This window comes from Hemibagrus wyckioides, linkage group LG11 (assembly GCF_019097595.1).
Source record: "Hemibagrus wyckioides isolate EC202008001 linkage group LG11, SWU_Hwy_1.0, whole genome shotgun sequence".
Lineage (NCBI taxonomy): Eukaryota > Metazoa > Chordata > Actinopteri > Siluriformes > Bagridae > Hemibagrus > Hemibagrus wyckioides.
In genome coordinates, this window is record NC_080720.1 from 22,927,559 (window position 1) to 22,946,108 (window position 18,550).

General features: G+C 36.3%; 1 protein-coding gene across 3 annotated transcripts in view; it reads left to right on the forward strand.

The window, feature by feature from the left end:
- The window catches only part of LOC131362223 (contactin-4), a 116,989-nt gene that overhangs the window by 89,550 nt on the left and 8,889 nt on the right, over window positions 1–18,550 (forward strand). For all 3 annotated transcript variants that reach the window (XM_058404098.1, XM_058404100.1, XM_058404099.1), the window contains exons 12-20: window positions 4,578–4,705; window positions 6,790–6,962; window positions 8,600–8,717; window positions 9,061–9,219; window positions 11,399–11,548; window positions 12,516–12,586; window positions 15,015–15,249; window positions 15,673–15,788; window positions 17,265–17,445. In XM_058404098.1, coding sequence (XP_058260081.1) covers window positions 4,578–4,705; window positions 6,790–6,962; window positions 8,600–8,717; window positions 9,061–9,219; window positions 11,399–11,548; window positions 12,516–12,586; window positions 15,015–15,249; window positions 15,673–15,788; window positions 17,265–17,445 — 1,331 coding nt within the window. The remainder of the gene's footprint in view (window positions 1–4,577; window positions 4,706–6,789; window positions 6,963–8,599; window positions 8,718–9,060; window positions 9,220–11,398; window positions 11,549–12,515; window positions 12,587–15,014; window positions 15,250–15,672; window positions 15,789–17,264; window positions 17,446–18,550) is intronic.

Sequence of the window (18,550 nt, forward strand, 5' to 3'; positions counted from 1 at the left end):
AGCATGGTCGTGTTAGGACAGGAGGGAGAGGAAGAGAGAGAGAGAGAGTCTTGCATGGCTGTATCAGGACAGGTGGCAGGAGAAGCGCATGATCTCCAGTAATAGATGGGGATGAATAGACGGCCATGGCGGGTGTCTATCTACACTAGCGGGAATGCTGCCGCTATGACTCACTGCTGCTGTCTGCAAGCCCCAGAGGAGCCGAGTGATTACTGGATGTGAGGGTAAGAGAGAGATGGAGAGATATGGGAAAGAGGAGAGACAGAGTCAGGTGGAGCAAGACCAAGAGTTTTTACTACTTCTGAATGTCTAACTATGTCAGTATGTGAACTGTTTGGCCATACTGTGCTACAGTCATGCCAGTAAACTGATAATGATTAATAAATATGAGAGAGAGAGAGAGAGACAGAGAGAGAGAGATACTAGAGTTGACAATACTGTGTACAGACACAACCAACCAAATAAATCTATTAGGAACTGATCTGACAGAAAGAATGAGAGAGAATGAGAGGTTTTATTTTATTACTTCTAAATGTTCAGCCATGTCAATTATGTGTCTTTGTGTTCTTAATGCTGCTACTGCTGTACAAAGCTTTGTCGGTAAAGTGATACTGTGATAAAGTGTGTGTGGGGGGGGTACACACACACACACACACACACACACAAACATAGGCAGACAGAAAGACACACACATAGTGAGAGAGAGGGAGAGAGAGAGAGACTGAGCCTGACACACACATTCACCACCACACACACATAGTCAGACAGACACACCCACACAGAGTAAATCTGACAGAAAAGGGGTGTGGTTGAAGCTTTTTATTATTCTTATATCTGTTCAATTATGTCAGTACATGGTAAGTATTCCTCTCTTTGGCAATTCAGTAGAGCTTACAGCCATGCCAGTAAAGCTTGTCTGAATTGAATGAGGCGTCTGGAGAAACACATACACTGAAAGGGAAAAAAATGTGTCTGTGTCTGTGTGTGTGTGAGAGAGAGAGAGAGAGAGAGAGAGAGAGAGAGAGAGAAAGAGTATTTAATGTCAGAAGACATAAATGTGATGTGTGGTGGTTGGAATAAAAAAAATCTCATTTTTTGAGCATGCACACATTTTGCCCTCTCACCTGTGCACATGTTGACATGATCATTGCACTGATGTTGTGTTCCGGTTAAAGAAGTTATGGTTAAGATTAAAGAAGTGATTAAGGAAGTGACCATCCTTCCCAGCCTCATACAGCTCTAAATCAATGTGCCTCGCCCCATTCCCCACAGCCCTTTTTTTCCGTAACTCTCTGCACTTGCAAGCTCTCACATCGATTAGCTCTCATATTCCATAAGGCGGCCCAGCTGCAGAAAAGTAGGAAGGAAAATGATTACAAATATGTGCGCATGACTTTATGAGAATATGTATGTGGCCAAGAGATCTTTTCGGTAAGCAGATATTACTCTTTTCTCCAATCCTATCCTTTTTTTTTTTTTTTTGCTAACTCATTGCCCTCTCGGGTCAGTGGTCCAGAATGACTTTAACACACAGTGTTTTGACTTTGGTCAATGAATCAGAGCTGTAACAACCCCGGTGCCTAGCATGCTCTCTGAGCTGTAGCAAATACATATTTATTTTACAGAAACAGTTTAAACTTTTCACTTTCTCTGCTCTGCTGTTTAATTGATTGAATTAAGGGGCTAACCACATTTGGTTGTGTTTGTGTTACTGTCTATATGTATATTTTTCATATTATTCCCAGTAATTAGAAAGCTACAGGAGTAATCGTCTATAGTTCTTAGTCTCTTCAAATTTTTAGTTCCTTAAGGCTGAAAAATCTATATTGTTGGTCATTAATAGGGGTACAACGGTAGATATAGGCTATTCTATGTCTAAGTGCCCATTGTTATGATTTAATTTTTATTTGTATGTTTGTTTAATTCCAAAATGTAAACAATCATTAAATTCTTAAATAAATAATTACATAAACACATTAAAATAATTTTTCTTTTCAGATTTGTCCTACCTCCCCATGCACTACACACAACCATTACATGCATAATATTCATGTCTATTTATATCTTTTAGCAGATATTAAGGTCACAATTAGCAGAGGATGTGAGTCAGCACTCTTTCTGGCCTCTATACACCTTCTATTCAACCCTTTTCTGAAGCAGCTTTAATCTGACTTATTATACCTTAGTGGTATGATACGTGATTCTTTTTTTTAATCAAATTTTCATTTACTGCAGAGATTTCTGTCTGCTTTCTCAATTTTCACTAATTATCATTATAAATATAATTAATTAATTAAAAAATTCAAAAGGTTTTGGTTTACTATTTAAGTCTATTATTTAAAGGCAATGCACATAAATTTTTGTCATTTGGGTTAGTACATACAGTTGTATGTTGTATATTTCCATAGGTCATATCAATCTAAATATTAAGCTCATGTTAAACATCAAAGTTATGAGTAAATAGTAGAGAACAAAGAGAGAACGAGAGAGAAAAAAGAGAACATCCAAAGTGTGGCATGCACTGAATCTTTCAGAAATGCAGCTCAGTCAGTGCAACTCTTTGGGTACCAGACACACATTAACCCTACCCTTTTAAAATGAGTTGTTTGTTTTGAATTGTCTTTCTCAAGTTTCACATAACTGTCACAAAAACATGTGTGGAATTGAAATAATTAAGCAATTTAAAATATAAAGTGTACAACTTAAGTATAAATTTACAGTAACTCATTCCAAGTATACAAAGATTAAGGTGTGCGTTATTCTGCTATATGTAAATTTAAAGCTCATCTTAAAACTCAAAACTTTTTGTTCATTTTTTTTTCAAAAATATAAAACATTTTTTAAATTTCCTATTCTATTTGCATGTGGAAAAATTTATTTGTGGTCACTATCTGAACATAATAATTTGGGTACTCAATAGAAGAAGAAATTAAGGCAGTAGATTTTGTAGTAATTGAACGGTTCTCGGAACTAAAAGGTTAGTCTGCCACACAACTTGGCATTATGAATTGTGTGAATGTGGGTTAATATATGGTTTGTAATTATAGACTACACAGTATTAATGATGCTAATCTCAGTTATTTAACTTGCTAGATTCATTGAAACAAATATCAGAGAGTCTTGTTCATTCACAATTATTGTTTTATCCTAATAGTGTACATTTCATTACAGTTTTTGTCAACAAGATAACCAAGCTGCCATGAACCGTTTTCAGGGGCTACATTGTCATGCATTTATTGATCTTCTGCTAAATTTGCTACATTTGCACATTTTTAATGAGCTTAACTGGATGATGCAGCAGTTAAACAAGCTAATGCAGGATTTAGCTGTTTGGCTAGCATATCATATCAGTGAGCTTAGCCAAAAGCTAGCTCTCAGATTATCTAAAAATAGAAATGCAACAGCTCTTCTTCTGGGAAGTACACACTCACGCCAAGAAAACAAGGCTGGACAGACATAAAGGTTTTTCCCGTTCAGAGATGTTAAGCCAAGTTAGATTGTTCTTAGATTGCCTTCAGCAAATGGAGGGTGACCGTAAGAAGCCATGTGGTTTCAGCAGCCTTGCCTTGTTAAAGGAAGACTTCCAGCAGCAGAGTGTGGGTGTGTATGCACGTCAATGAACATATTGAATCTTTCCCGCAGTGGTTTATTTTGTCTGAATTCTTAGTCTTAATTGAACACCCAGTTAAAATTAATCCAGAAGAAATTCTTCACTGTTTATAATGGTAGCTCTTTTTTTTATATTGGTACCATTCTTTCTAATGGTAGCTAGTTGGTTTTGATTGGATTGTGCTTTAACGAATGACATTAGTTATCTTGAATTGAGTAGAGCTGCAGTGAAGTAGAGCAGGTTTTATTCCACATCAGAAAAAAAAGCATGATTTCTATCTGTAAATAAAGTACTTTGTCATAAATGAATTGTAATCCTTCATTGTCAGTGACTGATATTGGCTGATAATCAAGTATAATATACTGGGAAAGGGCAGTTTCACTAAACTAGCATTGTCTGTAATCAGGTTTTCTTGTCTAGCAAGTGTTCTCTGCAGCTTTGATTGATGTATACCACTAGCAATGAATTCCTCTTGCTAAGTTTTATGTTTAAAAATATTTTATAAAGATTCTGTAGGTCTTTCTCATTTTCACACAGTTTACAGTTTGCTTTGCTTAGATTGCCATTACTACATCCAGATGGCTGTCATTTCATGTAGTCTGTTCATTAGTGCAACAGAATACATTAGACTTGCTTCGCATAGTATCACATGATATTGGAGGTTGAAATCAGAGCAGTTTTCTTAAGCATGTGTAAAAGTAAATGAGCACAGTATCAGACTAATAGCAATATGAATATTGACACATCCCTAAATCATACAATATTGCAAAGCTGCTGGTTTAGCCTGCTGTAGCCCTCCAGTAGTGAAGATTGGCAATTGAGCCCTTTTAAGATTACATTAAGAGCTTCAGAATGTCTTATCTATGACTGCTAGGGTTTATGTTTGGGTTTTTTCCCACAGAAGCTGTCTCAGTATGACTTTATTTAAAGGGGGACAATGATTCATCCAATATCCTTTTTTCAACAGAAGGACAATCTCAGAGGATGGCACCCTGCGGATTGCCAATGTGAGTGAGTCAGATGCAGGTAGATACACGTGTGTGGCGCGCAACCTTTTTGGTGTGGCCAGTAGCACGGGAACCCTGGTGGTCAAAGGTACAAATCCACAAACCAACAATTTCACCCTCCTCTTTGTCTTAAATTTGTCTTAGAAAAGCAGCAGGAAAATATGACTAAGCCAAGCATGAAAATGATAATGAAACATATAATTGTTTTATGTCCCAGACAGCTTTAACTTATCCTTGTTTTTGTCAGCTGTGAGTCATTGGTCAAATCAGTAGCATGACGAAAGCCATCTGTAGGAATGAGGGCAGATCCCTTTCAACCTGCATATAAACAGTTCTTTATGCACCTTCTTTATGTACAACAGCTGCCAATGACAGCAGACACTTTTCCACTACTACTACTACTACTACAACTACTACTACTACTGCCCCTGTTGACCAGTACCTGATGTCCAGTCTATGGATATCCCTTGGGCTGTAATATATGAAGACCAAAGGTCTACTCTAAGATATTGTTGAGGAATGGCTGGTACACTAGTCATGAAGGCTTCCTCAAGGATATAATAAAATGTGAAGCATACCTCTAGGACAAATACCTTTTTGAAATCCTCATTTACAACAGCATATAAGATTTGCAAATGTTAATGAATCATTGTTACAGAGATTGAACATAGAAGATTTGGCACAAGAATACATTTTCAGAGAGAAAAAAGCTAATTGATTTACATTTATTTTGTTAGGATGTCTGATAATCTATTGTGCCATGCTATGTACAGTCCTTTGTGAGCATAACAACCATTAAGAATGTGGGGTAATGGTTCTATGGTTTGGTGCAGGCATTGGGGCGCTAAGTACTAGAAGTCCAGACTAAGAGACTGAGTCTGGGGAGGACTTTTAACCTAGATTTTATTACAAATTGCAAAATATCCTTGCTGAGTGAAGTGTTTAAAAAGACTGAATGAGACACAGAATGATCAACATGGTAAAGACATGCCAGCTTCCACTGTAATTTCAGTACAGCCCAGTGTTGTTGGTGTTTGTGAACACACATACACACACACACACACACACACAAATGTTTGTCTTTACTATCCTCATCAGAACTTTCCATTGGCATACACTAAGTTTGTGGACACCTGACCATAACACTGCTTTTTGAACATCCTATACCAAATTTAGTCCCCCTTTTGCTATTTAAATAATTTACCACCATTTCCCCTAGATTTGGAATGTGGCTGTGGGGATTTGTTCATTTCAACAGAGCATTAGCGAGATCAGGCACTGATGTTGGATAATGAGGTCTATGCAGTCGACATTCCAATTCGTCCCAAAGGCGTTCAGTGGGGTTGAGCAGGGTTTGTGCAGGCTTTCATGGACCTTGTTTTGTGCACAGGGGTGTTATCATGCTGGAACATGTTTTGACCTCTTAGTTCCATGTATGGGAAATCTTACATCCAACTTTTTGTTAACAGTTTGGGGAAGGTCCACACTGAAATCTGATCATCAGGTGTCTACAAATTTTTGGTCATATATAAACATGCACATATTAATGCAGCTAATGCTATAATGTATGCTATACTTCAATTTAAACCTAATATTAACATCAACAAATTAACAAAAAGTAATTGGTGTGTAGTTTTAAAACAGTTGCTATTTATGAAAATTAAAAAGGCAGTTTTCCATCTGAGGACCAGGCAAATGTACCAGTAAGTTCAACCCCCCAAAATCCCCCCCACACACACACACACACAAGCACATCTATATACCTATTTCCTAATTATAAAGCCAGAACTGAGATGAGATCATAAAGTGTTCAAGATACAGCCACCTGCAGACCCTTGTGAAGCATATCTTGATTAGTCATTGTTACTAGACATGCACATAATTACACATCATTATTCATGGACAAAATTGGACCATCACTTTTGCTCCAAGAATGTAAATGATGTTTAATGAAAAGGTTCACTATTTTTTAACATTTACCTGACCTGAGACTAATGACTGGCTGAGTTTATTACTGGTGTGATATTACTTCCCATTCAGATTGTAGACCTTATAGAGAAGATAAATTATAGTTTATTGTATTCTAGTATATCTCAAAAAGAGAGCATGATAAAAACAAAAAGACAGTCAGAACGTAAAAAGTCAAAATACTTTTTTTTTTTTTTCAAACAGAACCAACCAAAATAACAGTTCCTCCACTGAGTATGGATGCCACGGTGGGTGAGAGCATTGTTCTGCCATGCAGGGTGTCCAGAGACTCCAACATGGACCTCATCTTCAAGTGGTTCTTCAACGGGAAACTTGTCGATTTCAGCCGCCATGAACACTTTGAGATGATTGGAGGGGTACGTCTCTAAAGATAGATATCCGACACTCTCTGAGTGTCTGAGTGCCATAATGCTTTTACATGGTATGCAGGTTCTTTCTTGAAAGCTTCTTATTTAGAATAAAGAAAGGCTTTTGTTCAGCTGTGGCTCCTAAAACCTCAAGACCTCCCAAAGCGTTTTTGTAGATCTATTTTTTTAGTGATCAGGGACATGGAGAACAAGAGCTGTGTCTGGCTGCTCAGTGAGTGAAAAAGCACAAATATGTCTGATTACAGGATTTAATCCACACATTAGAAATGAAAAAATGCCTTTCCATGCAAGAGGGCTTTCAATTTCATTTCCTGCTCATAATCAAAAAGTGTGGACTTGCTCACCAGAAAAACATGTAAACTGAGACGTCTTGATTAGCTTTTTGTTATGCATTTAACTATATTCAGTATTTCCTTGCTATGCCTGTCTGGTCTTTGTTTCCTAAACTCAATGAAGAAAAGAAATCACCATTACAGTAAATCTAGTGGTAGGATGATACATGTATGGTTATATATAGAGAGATTGTTGTACTGAATGTATACCTAGGCATGCAAACTGCTTTCTACAAACATTTGTGAAAGAATGGGTTTATCTCAGGAGCTCTGTGAATTTATGTATGATATTGCAATAGGTTGCCACCTGTGCAGTAAGTCCATTGGTAAAATTTCGTCACTACTAAATATTCCATGGTCAACTGTTAGTGCTATTATAACAAAGTGGAAGCAATTGGGAACAACAGCAACTCGGCCACAACGTGGTAGGCCAGGGTTAGTGCTAGGGTTAGGGTTAAGATTAGCTCAAGAACAGGTTAGGGTTAGGTTCAGATTAGCTCAAGAACAGTGTGTAGAGAGCTTCATGGAATGGGTTTTCATGGCAAAGCAGCTGCATACCAAGCCTTACATCACCAAATGCAATGCAAAGTGTCAGATGCAGTGTTGTAAAGCACACTGACACTGGACTCAAGAGCACTGGAGATGTGTTCTCTGGAGCAACCAATCACGCTTCTCTTTCTGGCCATCCAAGGGACGTGTCTGCATTTGGCAGGTGTTAGGAGAACGGTACTTGCCTGACTGCATTGTGCCAAGTGTCAAGTTTGGTGGAGGGGGGGTTATGGTATGGGGTTGTTTTTCAGGGGTTGGACTTTGCCACTTCATTCCAATGGAAGGAACTCTTAATGCTTCAGCATACCAAGACATTTTGGGGAACTTTGTGGGAACAGTTTGGGGATGGCCCCTTCCTGTTCCAATGTGACTGTGCACCAGTGCACAAAGCAAGGTCCATAAAGACATGGATGAGTGAGTTTGGTGGAGGAACTTGACTGTCCTGACCTCAACCTGATAGAACACCTTTGGGATGAATTATAGTGGAGATTGTGAGCCAGGCCTTTTCTTCCAACATCAGTGCCTGACCTCACAAATGCGCTTCTAGAGGAATGGTCAAAAATTCCCATAAAACACTCCTAAACCTTGTATAAAGCCTGCCCAGAAAAGTTGAATCTGTTATAGCTGCAAAGGACAGGCCAACATCTTTTTAAAGCATTGATATACACAGCAGGCCCAATCAGAAATTAAAAATATGTTAATGTAACCTATAAACTATGCTTTATTGTAATGTAATCTCTCTAGGGAGCATCCGGTGACCTCATGGTACGTAACATCCAGCTAAAACACTCTGGGAAATATGTGTGTATGGTCCATACTATGATGGATAGTGTCTCGGCTGCAGCTGATTTGATTGTCAGAGGTACGTATAGCTCTTCAGAGGTTCTACAACTTCAAAACCCATTCTCTGTCTAAAAATCTAGCTAGAATTCTTTGTTTTTCCATGATGTTTCTATCCCAATGTTCCCAACCAATAAACAATAAAACACTTTAACCTGTGTATATTACAAGCTGTTAGAAAGCATAAATACATCTTGCCATAGATTTCAGAACTTACTGCCTCAGTATGTATAACATTTTCATAATCATCAAACCATTTTATCCTTGTACAGTCCACTACCCATCAGTGTAGAAATGGTGCAACATATGATTAAGGTCAGTAGATAGGAAATAAATTATGGTTAATCATGTGTTTTTTTCCTCAGGACCCCCTGGTTGCCCTGAGCGAATTTTGGTGGGGGAAGTCACTCCCCAGACAGTTCAGCTTTCATGGAGTCCCAGTCCTGACAATCACAGCCCTATAACACATTACATAGTGCAGGCCCGAAGTGATTTCTCCATTGGCTGGCAGGCTGTAAAAACAGGTATACAGATCTTATAAAGATACATATATACATGACACTTACCTAAATAGTCACTGACTATTCAAAACTGAAGCATTATTAAAAGTATGTAAGCAGGGACATGCTAGAACAATGTTTAGGACCCAGGCTTTAATACAGTTATTGGATGCAATATTCAGATCTTAACATATAGTAGGAGCTAAGGGTAACTGGACTTCTAATGAAAATAGTAACAAAGATAAGTAACAAATCATCTTCAATATATGACAAGTCCAGAATACACAACAGTGACTTTTTAAAATTATGTTTCATTTAAAAAAGCCCTTATTTACTAAGATCCAGAGTAATGAGTTGTAATTTGAATATGCAATGGGGAAAATTTTGCTGGCACAAATCATGGACAGACAATATGTAAATTATGTTTTTGTGTGTGTTAAACATCCTATCTGTGGCAAGTTTAGAACTCAAAAACATTTCGGGAACTGAACTTGACACTCTAGTATAACAGATAAATGTAGCAGACACAGATAAAATGTAGACATGACTATGTGTTCTATTAATAAGATGCATGTCAATTAAAATGTTTTCAGTGGCATAGTTTAACTATTTTCAACATTTGAGTCTTTAACTAATTTAACCTAATTGTTAATTAAGTAACAATTTTGCAGAGCTTTCTGATTATTTTGCTGAAATATCATATTTATAAAAAATTCTCACTTACAAGATTTAAAATGTTATTTTTACGTGATGCACATTTAAAACCTGTATTAAGGTATTGCCCAGGAAGTCACCAATCCCAAAAGATTTGTTTGGCTTTATAATCACATTATGGGTGATTGCATCAATACCAAATGTTTGCACAAATAATTTAGTTCCATTATGAGCTCGTTACTATATTTATCATCTAAATTCAAATACTTTTGCTAAATACTTTATTAGCTGCGCAATGCAAAACAATCATGCAGATATGACCCAGCAGCTTTGGCTAATCAGCCATGGCATGGTTGTTGGTGCTGTTTTGAGCATTTCTATAACTGCTGATCCCCTGAGATTTTCATGAAGAACAGTCTCTAGAGTTTACTCTAATGGTGCAGTAAAGAAAAAACATCCCGTGAGTGGCAGTTCTGCAGAGGGAAATTCCTCGTTGATGAATGAGGTCAACAAAGAATGGGTAGACTTGTTAAAGTTGACCAAATGTCTGTATTCACTCAGATTAACATTTGGTACAATTGTGGTAAGCAAAAAAGAACAACATATTGGCGGATGGTCTACAAGAGCAAAAGATGGGTTTCACTTCTGTCATCCAGGAACAGAAAGCTGAGGCTGTAGTGGGTACAGGCTCACCAAAACCTGTTGAACAGCTAAGAACTAAGACCATCATGAATCCATATAGCTGGTTGAGATAGCTATCTGAGTATTGTGGCTGAACATGTTCATCCCTTCATGGCCACAATTTTACCATCTTATAATGGATCCAGCATGATGATGGACTTCCAGGAAGATAATGATAAAGTCACAGAGTCAAACTGGTTTCATGAACATGAGTTCAATAGAACACCTTTGGGATGTGGTAGAATGGTAGACTTGCAGTATGAAAGGGCACTTAAATTTTGCAGGAATTACATGATGCAATCATGTCAACATGGACCAGAATCTCAAAAGGATTTTTTTTCCTACATTTTGTGGAATCCATTCCATAAACACTTGAGGCAATTTTTCAAACAAATGGAGGCCCCTATTTTAGTATAGTAAGTGTTTACCACCATATTGACTTTTATTATATATTTATTATTTGAATTTCAAATAATGAGATTATTATATTATTATTATTATTATTATTATTATTATTATTTCTGCATTTATTTATTTAATAAAACAACACTGATATTGACTTACAGTATGTAATGAGAAAGCATTGAAATGTTAAATATAAACTTTAAAAAGTATAGTTTCCATATAAACAGACCATTACAACATGATCAGTCAGATAAAGATATCTGGGTGGAATACCTTGTACCAGACCATGGTGCAATGATAACTTGCCATATTTGTTATAATATATGTATTGTATGACAATCTGTATATTATGTGGTCTGGCAAACACTCACCTACTCAGGCTTAACTGGATGTATATGTTATGTGTGTTTCATATGCCGAGGGCATTTATTTGTGTCTCCATTCCAAATTTCTTTTATCCTAGTTCCTGATTCTGTGCCTGGACAGATGACGCGTGCCATTGCAGTGGGCCTGAGGCCGTGGGTTCAGTACGAATTTAGGGTGGCAGCCATGAATAGTGTCGGTGTGGGTGAGCCTAGTGCCCCATCTGAGGCTGTTCTGACTAAAGCAGCAGGTACAAATCTAAACCCTAAATCCCTCCTTATCTTGTCTACTCCTCTTCCTAAAGACAAGACTTTCTTTCCTTTTCCTGTTCCATTCTTCTTCATTTTGTACCTCTCTATTTTCTCTCCTCTACAATACCTGAATCCCTTTATCCTCTTCATTTCGTCTCTTCAACACTCCACCCCCTCCCCTTACTCTCATTTCCTTCCGTTACTAATGTTCCAGGCCCACAGCAAGAATGCTGTTTAACTCCATAATTAAATTAAATTTAATTCACTTGGAGAGACTCATCTTGACGGCAGATTAGCCATGGGAAATCCATGATCATTGTTTCCTGTCAGTCATTGCATTTGGCCCCAAATCACCAAATAATCTACTCACAATTAAGACACAAATCATGCGTGCAACTATCTGATCAACACCGGAGGAGATTTTGCTAAATTGACTGAGAAACAGCACTGATGGCGTTTGTATTTTATGTGGTGGCAGAATAAATTTGGATATTTTTACCTATATTTTCTGATACTTTAGCTACTTTTTTCTTTTTTAAATTTTTACTTTTTTTTCTTTTACACATCAGAAGGGTAAACATGTCATGCTGTTCATTATAATATTTTTGATTTGGTACATTGTTATGCATTTCTAGGATTGCTGCTGTTATTAATTTGGCCATAAATGTGTGAAATCTCTACACTCACCATCAAGAAGAACAAAATGAAAGAGTCTATTTTTTGCATGTTTGTTTGTGAGTCTGCCTTGATCAGAGTTATAAGGAAAAAAATACCACGTCAACTTTAGAACTTAAAAGATATGATAAAAATCCCAAAGCTTTACACTTTGCAGGCTCCGCTTTAAACCAACTTATTTAGGTGCTTTTATGATATCTTAGTACTCATGTTGAAGAAGATTTTTTTTATGAATTAAGAATCTACCTGTATGCTCCTTGAGATTTTGTTAATTTTCATTGTTTTTCCAAGTTCCTGAAGTTGCTCCAGCAAGTGTGAGCAGAGGTGGTGGGAGCCGCGGTGAATTGGTGATTGTGTGGGAGGTGAGGATTAGTTCATGAGTACAGTATGCGGACAGATGTGGTTACTGATATTTAGAGAACAGTCAAACCCAGTACCAATAATGGCTTGTACTGAAATGTAAATGAATACATTTCTTAGAAGAATTCCAACTTTGTTTCAACTCTCCACCATGATTATACCTAAATAACAGAAAAACAACACAGAAACAAAAACAGAAAAACTAATTTGCTGGAAAACATGTTAGCAAGAAAATTATTTTACACTTCAACTAATTCCTGTCCAGACTTTCAAAATGGTGTGTAAAGACTTCATAAATGAAAATTCACTTCTGATTTATGTGTTTGGTGCTCATTTCTTTAAATAAATTTAATTTCTTTAAATTTTTTGTCTTTACTTTTAGAAAAATTTTGTAATAAAAGATTAAGTATAAATAAATAAACAAAGTAACTGGCTAACACTGCTAACTCAATGTAAAAAGAAAAAATGGAACTTTCCCCCAGCCACCAGTCAGTATTCCTCTATCATACATTGCACACTTGGGGGGGGTGAAGGCTCATGCGTCATCTGACACATATGAATCCATCTTTTTAGATGGCACAGTAACACACTCAAAGAAAGCCCTCTTTCACATACATGAGCTCATAGACATCCAAAATTGGGTAGTGTCATTGTGACATAAGGTGAGATAAAGTATGCTACCCCTCCCACCTAGAGAGCATGGGTAGCTTTAATCCATTGGCTTCCAGCCACAGATGGCTATGGCATCACAGGGTGTTCGCTTTGCAGTCTCCCAAGGGTAGTGTAAAAGCTTTTCTGTTGTACCAGTTAGGATCCCTACAACTGGAATTACTTGTTCCTGTATTGCATTAGGGAGTTATATAAAAACAGTATTGGTAAGAAATCTGGAAGTCATGGAACTTCATTCTAGTTTGATCAAAATGTTTGACAAGTTTGGTAAGATACATACAGTATACTGTTAGTCTGTCTCATCCAAATACTTTTTGAATGTAATGGAATACTGTTAATATGTAACATATTCACAGTTGTTTATTGGCAGACTTAACCAGCTGTCCTCAGACTGAGATTTTTTTGTTGTTTCCTATTATGGGGAAATGTGTCAAACTGTCTGTGGTAATACATAACAGATGCAGTAGAAATTATAGTGAAAATTTTCAGCTTAAACCTTAGAAAATGTAATGTGAATAAATCTAATATTACATTATTTCAGAACATCATTTAAATATTTTAAATCATAAACTTTAATAAGACACAATAATTTTCAACATAAAAAATATTTATTTAACATTAAACAGATGTATCTACTGTATAATACCATACATCATAGACCCATCCTGTGTAACCAATAGGCTTACACTCTCATTTATTCATACAAATTCAAAATGATGAGAACTCCCTTTCTTCATTACATTAATAAAACTGTTTCATTTTTTTAATGTTCATAGCCAACCAACAACTGTTATTTGAAGTGAGGGGTTTACATTTCTGGATGGACTTGCAAATACTTTATTTGATGTTTTGTTCCAACAAAAATATTAAAGAGGCTTGTATCAAGTGACATGCTAAAAGTGTCTAATATTGTAAATTTATGAACCATGATATAACAAAAAGGTGAACTAAGGTCCAAATACTTTGATGTTTTATTAGGAATCCTAGAACATAACTGTAGTCAATTGAAAATATAATATTATTATATTATTATTAATATATCTATTGTATATCTATTTTTATCCTGTATCCTATATTTAGACACATTTTAGTATGTCAGAGATCCAGCTGCCTGTTAAAATGGCAGTTCAGCAACAAATTTTACACACCTGATTGACATGTTATGAATGTCTATGTTTTTAGCCAAATTTAATATCAAGGGTCTCATAATCAGAAATGTTTGTGCCTTTTATAGCCACTGCTGATCCTTAATAGTTTTACCTTTTTTCCTAAAATAAATCTTCTGACAGAAATTGGATTCTATGTTAAACCTCAACAGTAATGCCATGAGCCATAATTAAAACAGAGCTGTCAACGTCATTTTTTTTCTATGTGCTGCTGCTATTATAATAAATCATAATAAAAGAAAAGAGTATTTTGGAGAAAAAGGGCTTGTGTAAAAAAAATGTAAAATAAAGTTTGTCAAGAGATTTTCTTCGTAATTGCACTGGCTATGTTCGGCTTTATGGTGAAGGAAAGTAAGATTTTAAAATGATGCATTTCACATGTTTTGAGAGCTTAGATGCCAGACTGACAGAGCAATAATCACAGCTTTTCAGCTTATCTGGGTAGACATGACAATAGCAAGAAAAGAACAACAAGGGACTTTTTCTTGTCATCCTCAAATTACATAAGATGATCTCAGCTAATTATATGAATTAACCATCTTTTCTCTGGATTTTTTTCAACATGTTCATTTTTTATATTCTCTTTCAACTTTAGCCTGTTCCAGAGGAACTACAGAATGGAGAAGATTTTGGATATGTGGTAGCCTTTCGTTTACTTGGTTCTCTTGTCTGGATGCAAAGCGTGGTTCCCTCAGTGGACGCATCACGTTATGTATTTAAAAATGACAGCATTCCTCCACTCTCACAGTTCGAGGTGAAGGTGGGAGTGTACAACAGCATTGGAGAAGGACCCTTTAGCCCTGTATTTATTGTCTACTCAGCAGAGGAAGGTGTATATTTATATCAATAAAGGAGTAAATATTTATATAAAATCTTTTGACACAAGGAATTGTATTTTTATTCATATAAAGCATTTATAATTGTATAATATAGAAAGAAGTTCAGAAGTTAATGTTGAACTATTTAGCTAGCATTGCTGCCTCACAGCTCTGGGGTACAGGGTCAATCCCTGAGCTTCAGTTATTATTACCTATATGGAGTTTTACATCTTCTTCCCATCCTGTAATATGCCTGTAAGTAGACTGACTACTTTAAATCCCTGCTAGCTGTGTGCACATGAACAGATTTTTGTACAAATTTAGTCTTATGTAGCAACATGTGGAGCAAATCAGACTTTTAACATTTTTTAACAGTTTGTTGTGTTGTTTGAGGCTGATTCTTAATTTTGTTTTTTTTGTTCTTTGTCTTCCCAGAGCCCTCTATAGCCCCAACCAATGTGTGGGCACATAGTATTTCCTCTTCAGAATTGCAGGTTTTGTGGGATCCCATCCTGCCAAACCATAGCAAATCCACAATCTCAGGATATGAGGTAGGGAAAACGGCAATCATTAATTAATTAATTAAAAATGTAGTGTTATGTAGTATTGACAGTAAAAGTAGTCAACTCTTTAAAGAGTTCTTCATACACTAAAGGTGTATGAAACGAGTGTCAAAAATTATTTTCCATTTTTCCTACTCTAGGATCCACTGAGGTGTGGTTAAAAATAGCATTGCCATGTTTGAAAGTAATAAGAAAACAGGGAGAGTCTGGAAACACTCACATTATGGTTTTATCTAGATTGAATACCTAATTAAAAGAGGCAGATACAACATACCCTCACTGCCTTTTTTTTTTTTACTTCAAATAAACCTTATATTTTTCTGGTATCAGAGAGAACATTGTTTTACCCAGAGTTTTTGGTTTCTTAGCTACCTTATCATACAAAGGGCTTGATAATGAACTGATAAGGTAACTTGTAAAAAAAAGTGTGGGTTTTATAATCCAAGATTGCTGGAATGCCTGTTCTTAAAAATGTTACTTTCCTTAAATAGCAACCTGTCTTTGATACCGAGCTAAATTTACCCACATGACACATTGCAGGCTACAGAACAAATATGACTTTTAATTTTTTTTCTGACTCAAACTAGTCGGTGAGTCCGCGATTAGGCTGCCATTTGTGTCCCACTGATTTACTAACGTATGTACATGTACAAAGTGTTCTTCACCAATCTATGTACATATTTCAAATACTAGGAAAACAATCTTTGGAAAATAGCAAATATGCATTCCCAACCCCATTATAACTAAACTTTACCATGAAATCAAATCATTAAAATATTACATGCAAAGATTTTTGCAGTAATGTGTGGATCTATTTAACATCTCTTGCTCAAAACATCCATTTCTATGACTCATTTCATAACCTTTGAAGGTTATGAAACATCTTATATTTTTAAGTTTTCTAAGGAATAAATGGCACTGCAATCATGGAATCACTCTTCTATATCCCAATTATGTTCTCTGTGAACATAATCATGGGACTGACTTTATTCATAGTTATGTGTGTCTTGGTCCAGAAGCAGGATCCCATGCTTCACAACTGTGGCCTGCATTCAATTCCTAGTCAGGGAACCAACCTAGCCACTGATGGGTAAACTCTCAGTGCTGGTCCCAAGCCTACATAAAATGGGATATGTGGAAAAAATATGCGGATTGGTTAATCTGCTGTAGCAACCCTGAACAAGGAGCAGCTGAAGGACAGCAACAACAACAACAATGTGATGTGTATGGATTTGGCCAAAAAACCTTACAGTGCATCTGTCCTTCAATCTGCCTGCCAAAGCCTTTATCACAAGTACACGAAGCTCAAAAATGTCTATTAAATATGTCTACTAAAAGAAGTGTGTTGTAGTGACAGTATATTAATGTGTTCAATATAATTAACACTGGAAATCATGGTATGTCTCATAACTAATCATCAGTACATTGGTGTGTTATCAATCTTCTACATGTTCCTAACTATAGGTGTTGTTGTGGGAGGAGGGCTCATTAGGGAACAAGGCAATAATGGAAAGGGTCAAAAGAAGCCCAGCTTATATCACAGGCCTGAAGAGCAGCACCATGTATCTAATCTCAGTCAGGGCTCACAACAGTGGTGGGGTTGGACCTACCAGTGCTGCCATCAACATGACTACAAAGAAACCACGTGAGTATCTCACAATTTTTAATGTAAATTAAGTCATTAACTCTTTTTCACATAAATCTCACAGGATTTAAAAAAGTATACATGCATGTCTTTTTTGTGTCATTTAATTTACAATAACCTCATGAACTGATTTTTTTCCCTTTATCCACAAAATATCTGTATTATTATAATATTTATTATTATAATGTTTTTCTAATGTAATTTATGTGTAATCTAATAAATGTGTACTGTGTAAACACCTCTCTCCCAGTACTCTAGCTGCAGTACATTGCTGAAATATTAAAGCAGGCTACTGTTCATTAGCATACTGTTACTGTCTTTGATAAATATGCTGCAGAGGTAGACAAATGCGGTGGATTTCAGTCATTTATTCTGCCGAGGTCTCTTATGTGTCTCTTAATAAATGTTGCTCTAAAGCATTGTTTGTGTTAATATCTCTTCACATTTTTTCATTCATTCATCCTCAGCAACTACCTTTAATGCAGTAGTTCCACTGCATATTCCAAAAGCACAGATCATTGCATACTCATTCACAATTAGGGATAATCCATAGTAACCAATATGCCTACTGGCTTGTTTTTTTTAGTACGTAGGAGAAAACCTAAGAACCCAGAGGAAACTCCACACAGACCTGTCCCTGAGCTCAGGATCAAACCAGGATCCCTGGATCTCTGACGCAGCAATTTTAGTCAGCAGTCCTACCAAACCTCTCTCATTTGTAGAATTAAAAAAAAAGAAAGAAAAGAAAATCTTTTCTGTAGCAACTGTATAATGGAGTAATTATGTATTAATAGCACTGAAACAATTCTCTATTTAATTCTCTATCTATTTACGGACAAAAGAGCTATTATTGAAAATAAAAAATACTAGAGAATAACTAATCAGTGGAATGATCATACTGAGTTGATAGGCTCCTCCATCTTCCCATGACAGATCCTTGTAGTCTTCATTAAAGCCCCGAGCATATTTAAATGGAACCAGAGTATTATCAGATAAACTATGATGTCTCAATGGGGAAAAAAATAGATGGATAACTCATTTGGGTTAATAGACTAAGCAGGTAATTAAGGGCAGATTCAGATGAAGCGCTCCCAATTTCACACTC